General features: G+C 47.6%; 1 protein-coding gene across 1 annotated transcript in view; it reads left to right on the forward strand.

The window, feature by feature from the left end:
• The window catches only part of diaph2 (diaphanous-related formin 2), a 378,439-nt gene extending 368,041 nt beyond the window's left edge, over window positions 1-10,398 (forward strand). Inside the window, 2 exon segments of the mRNA XM_056600149.1 lie at window positions 9,647-10,098; window positions 10,318-10,398. Of these exon segments, the coding sequence (XP_056456124.1) occupies window positions 9,647-10,098; window positions 10,318-10,398 (533 nt within the window).
• The last annotated feature ends 1,461 nt before the right edge of the window (window positions 10,399-11,859 follow it).

Raw genomic sequence — 11,859 nt, forward strand, 5'->3', positions numbered from 1 at the left:
CGCAACAGAGACGTCAGGGGGGGTATCGGCTGGGAGCCGCGCAGGGCTCTGTGATCCTCAGGAACGATGGGGGTCATGTTTGGCCTCTAAACGGAGAGGCACCCTGCTACCGCGTCAACAACGGAATGAAAATAAACGTGTGTGGGTGTGTGTGTGTGTGTGTGTGTGTCTGTGTGTGTGTGTCTGTGTGTGTGTGGGTGTTTGTGCGTGTGTGTGTGTGTGTGTGCGTGTGTGTGTGTGCTGGGGCGGACGGGGGTGATTCTCAGTGTTAGTCATCACCCACTCTCTCATTATTCCTGTGATTCATCCTCCCTTCACATGCTCAAGTGTACACACACGTTTATTCCAGAGATTATAAGTGGTTTCATTAGAAGTTGATGTTGATTAAGTTGGATTTCGATTTATTAAATTCATCACCATTTGCTGGTTGCTTATTGCTTATTGCTTATTGCACATTCCATATGAATGACATTTGCTCTCATCTATCTTTGGAACAGCCCTTTCTGTTCCATTTTAATGTGCGTGAAATGTGTGAGCATATGCATTTGCTGTCTGACAAAGCTAGGAATGCATTCCTAGCTTTTGATTTAAGCATTTGATATTAGCCGTAGCGCAAAATAATCCAGTGATGAGACTGAACTCGATATTCCTAATTGTTTTACTATTGTTGATTTAGCGGTAGATTTACTATTGTTTATTTTATTTTTCTTTGCCATGTATCAAACGCTATTAAGGAGCAGCAGTGGCAGCTGTAACACTGCTCTCTCCTCTAGTTAAATGGGCTGGAGTCAATTAACTCTGGAGAGATTTATGTAAACATGTCCGTATTAAGGGAGTTCTTAATGTCTGGCAGCCGGCGCGCTCACAGAGGGAGCTGTTGAGCCACGCAGGGGAAGAGGGAGGGAAGAGAAGAGGGGCGAGAGTGAAAGATTGACTGAGACGAACAGAGTGAGTAAGATTGAGAGTGAGACAAAGAGAGATGCAGTGGGAGAAAACTAGGACAAATAAAGGGTGAGGTAAAGCGATCCATACCGAGGCACCGGCTCCTCTAGGTTCAGGCGACCTTGAGTTTCTTCACACATTTCTGCAATGGAGATCCAAGTGCCCGGAAAAAATTGGTGAAAATATATTATTCAATACACGTTCGTCTTTCATCAACATCATTCTTCTTTTAATGTATTATATTTATCTTTTTGCATACAATATTCCTATATTTTGAAATGTCCCCAATTTGTATGTGTGTGTGTGTGTGTGTGTGTGTGTGTGTGTGTGTGTGTGTGTGTGTGTGTGTGTGTGTGTGTGTGTGTGTGTGTGTGTGTGTGTGTGTGTGTGTGTGTGTGTGTCTGGTGTGTGCATGAGTCATTCCGCCAACAGTACTACCAGCAGTAGTGTTGCATCATGGGGACACTAGGGACACTGTCTCCGACCTACCGACCAGAGTCTAAGACCAAGTGCCTCCCGTCGTAACGACCGTTCGGTTCGTCACGCCAGGCACAAACGTCTCCCTCGTAGTATTATGGTGCCATGGTGTTGATGTTTTAACATAATGTTTATTTTCTTCCTTCTAGCTGTTTAGCTCTGATTTATCTTACAATTTCCATCTTTGTATTACTTCATCTCGAAATATCAAGTTTAAATTAGTTAATTAAATGACCATAAAAAGAAGGTATACGAAAAATGAACTATCTTTAATTAATGAATTGTACTCGCAGGATTCTTTCACTTTCATTGAATCTAACAAAGAGCTGCTGTGATTCAGGGAGCCGGTTCATAAGGGTTTCTCCACACGGGTAACCTTTACCTAAACACCATGTCACCAAATCAATAACCAATTCACATCATTGATTATCGGGCATTGACCATCATGCATCTGTCCCTACCTAATCTCTATCCGTGTCAAACTATTTACTCCTCTGATGGTCGGTGTCAGAGTAGAAAGCGATACGCAGTGCATGTGATGCCGGATTGGCATGTGACGTTCCCTCATGGACCCAGGATATCGAATCCCGAGTCCTTAGCGCCCGTGTCTTCCCGGGCCGTACCACACCCCGTCTCCGGGCTGTGAACGCCCCCCAGCATTGCCATTCCCCTGTCATTTATTTGACACCAGAAAACTTATTCGAACAGCACCGAGGGATGGCGTGCCTTGGCAGAGCGGAGTGACCATCTGCTGAGGGCGACTTCGTGATGAGCAGTTAGTTGGAAGCCATTTTGTCCGCGGAGGGTTTGGTGTGGAGGCATTTTTTGTTTCCAGGGGGCAGAGCGACCAACGCAGGTTATTATACGCACGGTGCCAAGGCTTTTGCCCCCCCCCCCCCCCCCTTTCCTTTCCCGAATGATTTCCCCAGAACTTCCTGCGGGAGTCGTCTTCACCCCGGGTCGATGTCTGAACTTTCCGATGCCCCGGGAATACTTTGTAATTGACTCCATTTTGTAATTCCTCCCGAGGTTTCCCGACGCTGAGCTCACTGTTCTGGAGAATGCCTGAAGCAATTCCGTCTCTGGATGCATGACTCCCGTTGTAACCAATGTCCTCCGTCCTGTGGTGAGACGTAGACAGCACCGGTCCTCTCTGCACTCACCGGCACGGGTTTCAATCTGTACGCTCAAAATGGCTCTGCGGTTGAGCCTTCCCCTCGGACTGCAGCAGATTACCATCAGTCCAATCCTCTGAGTCGGGGTGGAAACAGCCCCCACATAGGTTTAATTAACTCCCCAACACACCGCGTGAATAGTAATATCGGGAACGGTATTGTCTAAACAAACTGACTGAATCATTCCATCTTTATTTTTTTTCAATGAAAATAATCATTATAATTCTACCGTTAAATATGTCCTCCTCGCAGTAAGCAACGATCAAGCCATCGGTACCAATCACCCCCCAAAAAAATCCTTAAATATGTGAATGTCTGGTAAAGTGGAGGATCTGACGGGAATGCAGATCAAAAGGGTTAGTATGGCTACAGCAGAGTGGATGCTCCCTGATGTGTCAGGCTGATCAGCAGGTGGATGCAAAGAAACAGAATTAGCCCGACCGTGGGCGGGGTGAACGCCACATGTATTGTTATTGAAGGTACATGTAGGATGTCTACTGTTCCTGACATGTGCTTATTAAGCGTAATCACATGAGGGAGTGTTGTACTGATATCAGCACGGCTTATCGAGGCGTAGGGAGCCATGCTGATGCTCTGTTTGACAGCACGAGTTGCAGTAAGACGCGGAAACAGATTATTATCTGTTTGATTATGTAATCTTTTATTCAAAACAAAAGGGTTTCAGTGCTGGACTGGGGCTTGACGATATGGCAACATCTATATCACGATATATCCTTTCATTTCGGTGCATAGGATAATTATTACAATATCAGTGAATTATTGTGTTAACAGGCTAAGCTTTGGTTCTGACTGAAGCCTGAATACAATACAGTTACGTTTAATTATGTAACCTGTCATTAATCATTATTTCAATCTTTTTTTAGTATAATACAAATATGTTTAATTGTCAAAAAGATTGTTACGTGCTCCTACTAATTACTTGTGACCCCTGGAGAGTTTAGTTCCCCTCTCTCTGCGACTTTCAAGATAAACAGGATGTCACCGCAAAACAAACACGGAACAAACATGAACTGTCAGCATCAATATCCTCTAAAAGGAGGCGGGTCTTATCTAAACACAGTGCTTCAGGATGCAGGAAGTGAACAGTGCTCAGAGTTGTTTCAGGATACCAATAAAGAGTGAGGGCAATGATGTTGTATATGAAGTGTGCAAACACTGTGGCGATATACAATGTCTACAAGGAGCTTAACCCTCTTTGACACTTTAATGCATCCATGTTTTGGAAACGTTACTTTTTAAGGCGGTGTTACCGTGTCCCGGTTTGATACTCTAGTCAGCCCTCATGGAAGGCCTATTGTCCAATCAAATTACTCGGTAGGAACTAACTGTCATATAATGTGTACTTTATCATTGAATTGTGTGTGGAGCTGTGGTGCAATGACAGGTTAAACAGCATGTGTTCAACTGCTAGTCAACCACCATAGTTGATACAGTTGTTCTTCTTATTGTTAACATATTGGTTATAAACGCTCCCTCTGTATGGTCACAATATTTCCCCTTTGATATGAAGGAAAGACTGTGTGTTAGATGAGGATATTTCAGTACGACTCTCTCTGGACACTGCCCTATTTGTGTCCCCACCAAACAGTAGACATGAATATGTGCACAATGGCTTTACAAAAACACATCATAAATAGTTTAAACCCGTTTCTATGTGCTTTGGTCAAGAGTGTTTCATGTCTTGAATCCACGCTCAAAACTCACTTTGCACTGGCCTAATTTACACAGCAACCAAATTATTAAATATATTTCTCGTTGCTTTTGAAACTGCTATAGTACAACTTTGGTTCCTGCAGCCGGAGCGCCTTTGATTCCCGCAGTAAGGGGAGCAAAGCGGGTTATGTTTATCCTTTTGTTGTGCCTTTTGCAAGAGCAGCACAACACCACAAGCCTGCCTCTCCTTCAACCCCCGTCCCAACAGCATCGACGAAGGGGAACAACGCACAGTTTTCATTCTTCTCCTTCATTTATTCATTAACAACTGGCATTCGACCCTTTCCTAGAATAAGGCATGTTAGGGCCTTCCTTGTTCTCTTCCTTCACAGACTCCTCTATATGTGGGACGGTTCAAAGCAGGGTTTGAACCGGAAGCAGAGATAGATGAGGTGACGCTCCTGAAGCTTTGCCTTTACTAAAACAGGGTTTGGGTGGGATTGGGCGAAAGGTATTATTATGATCGACAAACTGCTTTAAACAAGGCAATATGTTACACACACACACACACACACACACACACACACACACACACACACACACACACACACACACACACACACACACACACACACACACAAACCCCTAATTGAAGTAATGGCAGGGGATAAGGTGGCTGTCCCTCTTAATTCTGTTGCATATTTGGTTCCTCACTCTTCTACTTTCCTTCTTGTCCCCGCATGGTTCAGCTCCTAATTTGTCAAACGGATTGGCTTGACTCTGACTCATCCTCGCGTGTTTTTTAATTGCATCAGTGGAAATGAGCACTGGGCCTTCTGGGGGACGTTATCATGATGGAGATGGCTCTCCGCTCTCCGCTCAGTCCAGCCTGTTCCAGCTCTTTGTTCAGCAGCCTGGCCGTGGTTCCTCACCGCAAGCCTTGGCACGTGGGGTGTTCCCTTCCCTGCCTTGTTTGTATTTCATTCTTCTTTTTCCCTCCTCGTTAATACACTCCTCATCCATATGGAAGAAGACGATTAGCTTACGTTCCCTCAGTCCATTGTAGCCGTTATTGAACATGATGACGCCGTGTGTGTGGACTCAAGCAGTCTATCTCAGAAGGTCACGTCTGTCAAGTTATCTGCAGGTCGCAGCGGCATGTATGCTAACACACGCACACGCAAACAGACACACGTACACACACACACACACACACACACACACACAAACAGAGACACACACACACACACACACACACACACACACACACACACACACACACACACACACACACACACACACACACACACACACACACATAAAACGACAGAGAAACAGACAGTCGATTTATATAAACATCCTGGGTTCCAGAGATGGCCGGCCACTGTCCCCAACCTTCCCCCCTTTTAGACTGAGTTTCTTCGTCGCCCTTCCCCGCAAGTGTGGAGATTATTTAAAACGCGATTCCTTAAAAAATAAATCTCAATTTTCCGCCGTAACCTTTGTCGGAGTCGCGTGGAATGAGAGAGCGAGCATTTTTCCATTACGCTTTCCCCGCCGTAAATCGACAATAAAATTACCCCCTCTCTCAACAAATGAGTGAACATAACCAATGACATGTTCACATTACTGCCCATGATTTGCTATTGTACGCCATGCAGCATCATCGGCAGCCCCACTTCCCCCCCCCCCCCCACCCCTCCACCCCATGTCAGCCGACGCTAATGACAGAAACACAAGGAACGTGGAGGTCACTCACTCACTCCATCCCTCCCCACTACCACACTAAGGATCCTCGCTGCTGAAACGCTGCTTTCTGTACGGCGGCTGATTGATGCTCCCTTCGTGTTGTTTACTATCTCTCCATGTGTTATGGGGTGTTGTTCGCAGAAGTGTGCTCTGTCGGTCCCGGCCTGTACGGGTACTGATACTGTAAATTACTTAAAGCGCTGACGGGATTCCCCCAGTGCAACACATCACCTGGACATAAATTGTATGCTTGCGCAAATGTTAGGATATTGTGTAGTGGGTGTGGGGGTTGGTGTGTGTGTGTGTGTGTGTGTGTGTGTGTGTGTGTGTGTGTGTGTGTGTGTGTGTGTGTGTGTGTGTGTGTGTGTGTGTGTGTGTGTGTGTGTGTGTGTGTGTGTGTGTGTGTGTGAGAGAGAGAGAATGTGTGAGAATGTATGTGTATGTGTGTGTGTGTGTGTGTGCGTGCGTGTGCATCATAAAGCATGCCTATTTCAGGCCACTAAGCTTGGGAATTGCTATTGTGTGTTGGGTGGGGGTTGCTGCTTTCATCAGACAAGACACAGTCCCAAGTTGAGGCTCGTCTCTGCATGGGTAGGAATAGTGTGTGTACGTGTGTGTGTGTGTACGTGTACGTGTGTGTGATTATGGTGATATAGTGCTTGAGCAACGTCCTCTGTTTGACGGCGGGATCATAAATACATCCCTTTCATGGCAGACGTGCGCTCTTGTGATCAGCATGCGGCGTGCGTGGGGAGAGCGTCCCTGTGATTCCATCGGAGTCGCCTTCAGCCTCGGCGGATCGGGTTTCACCTCGAGATAATTCCAATGACCAAGTGCCCTTGCTCCCCTTCTCCGGGAGCTATCTGGTAGAAGGTAGCCGCCACGGTGGCCAATGGAGTCATGTTTCTGTGTGCTGTCTCTTTTTTAAATATCTAATGAAAAGCATTAACAACTAAGCGGATGACTCACGCAGGTACTTGTGTTTAGTTGGCTATTTGCGAGGAATGTGATTTTTATTCTTTTTTATTTGTGTTTTCATTTGTTAACATAACTGCTCGTGTTTCAACCGGTTTGTGTTGGTTATGCCGCCACTTAACGGAGGCACAAGCCAGAGGTGTTTACCTTTCGCTGGGCGCCAATGGCTTTTAAAAGGGAGCGATAATGAAGTCCGCCCAATGGGCTGTTGACCCTCACTGTATTTGGATGTGCCTGACATTTGCATTGCCATGACTACCGATAAAACAAAGGCGAAGTGTTCGGTTTGAGAGGAAACACAATTAAATCGGGGAAGGAATCACTCTTAACGAGGTTGTTTCTGCGTCTCTGGCGCAGTCCAGCTCCTAAAGTCCTCTTAAGACACACCAACGTCCCCAAACATGTGGCCCCGCCCCCTCAGCACAGGAGGAGTCCAATCCCCGTCCTTCACCCTCCTCCAGGTGGCTTCCTATAGGCTGGCTTCATGTCAATCATGCCTCAATATGGAATGCCCGGCAATGTCATTCCCCAGAGGGAATTAATAGAGTACATCTCCTGCTTCCCCTTTGAATTCCCAGAAGAGCCAGGAATCTGTATTGATCCGTTCTATTTGGGATTTATTTATGTATGTATGCATACATACATTATATATTTATGTATTTATTTAAATGTATGCATGTTTGTATGTCTGCATATATTTTAATGATATTTTGTTTTGTTCAGCTAGTTTTTAATTTTGTTTTGTATTCAAATTCGATTGATTTACCCTTTTTCAGCCAGTGTATATGTCACGTGGTTCTGTGAGTCACGTGACCATGGTTCGTGGGTGAGGTGGGTCCTCTCGCCTAGTTCCTATCAGTGGAGGAGAGCGTGTGAAAATGCCTACCCTGACTCATTTTGTGTGTGTGTGTGTGTGTGTGTGTGTGTGTGTGTGTGTGTGTGTGTGTGTGTGTGTGTGTGTGTGTGTGTGTGTGTGTGTGTGTGTGTGTGTGTGTGTGTGTGTGTCCATCTTCTCCAGTTCCCTCTAGGTACATGATTCCTAGCAGCCTTACCGCCCTTTAGAGCACGCACACGCACGCACACACATACACTGTCACACATACACACACACACACACACACACACACACACACACACACACACACACACACACACACACACACACAAATATACACACACACACACACAGGCCACTAATGATCACAACCTCAACCCTCACCACCATTGTTTCGACACTTCGCTCTGTGTGTGTGTGTGTGTGTGTGTGTGTGTGTGTGTGTGTGTGTGTGTGTGTGTGTGTGTGTGTGTGTGTGTGTGTGTGTGTGTGTTTTTCCAAGACTATCGCTTTACATAACATATCATTTGTTTCTCCAGCAACGTTTTGTGTGTGCCAGAAGTGTCTCCTACTCACTCTCTCATTTGAATTTGATTTGTCTCACGAGAGCTTCGGGTTACAAATCATGAAGTCGGTGTATCAGAACACATCTCTGACCTCGGAGGTCAGAGAGACCACCTCTCACTTCTCACTACACTCTCCCCCATACACGCGCGCACACACACACACACACACACACACACACACACACACACACACACACACACACACACACACACACACACACACACACACACACACACACACACACACACACACACACACACACACACACTCAGTGAGACTCCATGTAGTATGATGGCTGGGCTCTTCATAGCATGGTGAACAAGACGCTGAAACGATGACAGGTCTTTAGATTTCCGTCAGGCTGCTCGCCGTAATGCGTGGCCGGGACCTGACTCTAGATATGTACAACGTAGGCTGTGAATCAAGGCAGACATTTACGGTTCTGTTTTTTGATTTGTATTTTTTGGTCGTTATTAGTTGTGCCCCCCCCAATTGCGCTGGCAGTTTTCTTCAGGACCTTCAGCCTCCCGCTGCTTAGTCTCCCCGCATGTTGCGTCTCCACAACACATTATCAAACACAGAAAACATCCTAAATGTGCTGTCGTGCTGAATGCTCTTCAACACGTACGTTTCACAACAGGTGTGGCTGAAGTTTAGCACCTATAGTTTAGCAAGTCTCGGGAAACACGTAGCGTAGCGTCACATGTTATGCACAAAGCAATTTTTTATGGTATGTCTTAGTTATGCAAACACGTGTGTGTGCGGGCCTGTGTGTGTGTCTGTGTCTGTGTGCATGTGTGTGTATGCATGCATGCGTGTTTGTGTGTGTATGTGCTCGTGTGTGCATGTGTGTGTGTGTCAATAAAATCAAAGCCCTTAAAGTCTCACCATGGCACTGTGTCTATGGCCCTGTCCCTTCTGATCCCATAAGACAAAGCTGGCTCTTTGAAGTCACCACTTGAAAGGCCGGGTATGAATAACTCTGTGCAAACACTGATTAACAACTGATTAACGAAATGCTGTAAACACATACGCACGCAGACACACACCAAAACACAACTTTCTAGGCCACACACACACACTTGTACCTTAACGCCGACCTCAGCGTGTTGTGACTACATTGTCAACGGCTTCCGCAGTGCAGAATGAAACTGAACCCTCAGCGTCCTCCAGACGAAACGGGTTCGAGGAGTCTGATCCGAGCCGGGCCTCTCCGGCTGCATAATGACGATTGTTTTGTTTCTGTTCCCAGTGCCCGCTGAGATCCTGAGCAGCAGTCTGAGCAACATGGAGAAACAGATCCAGCGGCTCGAAAGCGACATCAAGAACTTCCCCAAGACAGACGACGACCAAGATAAGTTCGTGGAGAAGTTGTCGATATCCTTTGTGTCGCTACGTTCGGGGCGAGGGGGGGTTCGTCCGCGGTTGGTCTGTGTACGTGGGGTGTGGCGAGGGAACAGCCACCAGACGCCCAGGTTCCCCATGCGGCTACACCTCGTACACACGGTCGGCTGGACCCTGACGTGTGTCTTTATGTGTTTTCTGCCTGCAAAGCGGAGCGGCACTAAAAGTCTCTGGGTGTGTGATGGCTGGGGCCCAGGGGAAGGGCTGCAGCGTAGCTCTGCTGCGGGGCCCCTGAGAGCCCCATCACATCTTTCTCCTCACAACTCCTCCCAGCGTCCCCTGAGTGAAATCACGCCCCTGGCTATTTTTTTTCGATCCTACTTTGCTGTGCTGCTCCACCACCACCGCCACCGCCACCGTCGCCACAACCACAACTGCCAGTCTCCCGGGGCTCGCTAATGGGGGTGGAGACGGGGGCTCCGACTTACCACGGGTCCCCGTGATTTCATCTCCTGGCTGGTCACAGCCACAGCCACAGCCCCCCCCCCCCCACCCCCACCCCCACGCGGCTATCTGCAGGCTATCAGCTCCGGTGGCACCACTCCCGTCTCCACAGCAGAGAGCTCTATCTGCAGTCAAGTGCGGGAGCCCTCGCTTTGAATTAGCTGTGGCCTCGTCGCCCTGCGTGATACAACCTCTGCTCATCTCCCTCTCCCTCTAATATCTCATAATGATTCATGTAGTTTTTATGAATTTATTTATTCATTCAATAGGTGAAAGCCGTTTGTTCTTCTTTTTTTCCTTTTTTTTTTCCTCTTCATCCGATGTGTTTCCTCCGTGTTGGTACGTGGGTACGGAGTCGTATGGCAGCGTTTCAACCCTCCTTCTCACTGTTGTCTTTTATTTGCCCTGGCGGCTGAGAGAACGAGGCGGGCCGGGGAAGAGGAAGAGGAAGAGGAAGAGGCTGGTGTTCTCAACAGCTAGTCTGCACTTTTTCGGTTGTAACCCTCCCACACACAGTAGTACACACACAGTAATACACACACGGTAATACACACACAGTAATAGCCCCCCACACACACACACACACACACACACACACACACACACACACACACACACACACACACACACACACACACACACACACACACACACACACACACACACACACACCACCAGCACCTCCAACACCGCCTCCCAGTGTCAGCATCGATTCCCGGGCTCCTCTGGGAGCCGCTGGGCTGAGTGAGAGGAAATGGAGAGGTCCAGATCTACTGCAGCCGGGGGGCCCTCCCTCACTGTCTGGGGTTCCTCCCCAGAGGGAGCCTATGGCTGTTCATGACCAGAAAACTACAGCCTCCTGCAGCACCTCCGACCCAGCGGGGCCTGTTCGCCTGGCGGCCATCTTGGTTGCTAACGCCGAGCTTAGAGGGCTCGCAGAGTGAATGTGGATGAGCAGCAGCATGCTAGTGCTAGTCCTCAAAGCTAGCCACCACAGGGAGAAGGCCGATACACAACCTAGACGACGTATGTAATCGCATTTACATTCAGGGCATTTAGCAGACGCTTTTATCCAAAGTGACTTACAATCAGTACATTTGTCAGAAGAAAACGTAGGGTTTGTTTGTGTAAAGACCTGCCTGATGCAGGGTTCTCTTGTCTATAAAGAGAAGCAGGCAGGTGGGTAATAGTTTTGTGCAAAATGGCCTCTGTTAGGTTTCCAACTGCGTTAAGTCTCACACGTAGTTAAGTCTCCAGACGCCGTTATGTCTCCGACGTAGTTAATTCCCCGTCAGTGTCGAGTCTCCGACGCTGTTCGCTCGTCCCATCCCCCCCGTCATGTCTGACGGATGGATGTGACGCTCATCCATTTGTCTTCATGCTTTGATTTTTCTTCTTTCTTTTTCGCAGCCGACGACAGAATCACTCGGTCCGCTGTTTTCAATTTTCCTCTCTGTGGCAGAGGGAATCAATGAGGAATCGGAGAGAATAAAATTACAAAGTGCACACTCGTCCTGGCCCTGGGTTAGCTCCCTGGAGGGTTCTCCATGTGTTCCCAGCCCCCGTAGGAGACGGGACGGTGCAATCCAGAGTGTAACGATGGCCGCGAGGTGGAGG

This window comes from Gadus chalcogrammus, chromosome 10, assembly GCF_026213295.1.
Source record: "Gadus chalcogrammus isolate NIFS_2021 chromosome 10, NIFS_Gcha_1.0, whole genome shotgun sequence".
Classification (NCBI taxonomy): domain Eukaryota; kingdom Metazoa; phylum Chordata; class Actinopteri; order Gadiformes; family Gadidae; genus Gadus; species Gadus chalcogrammus.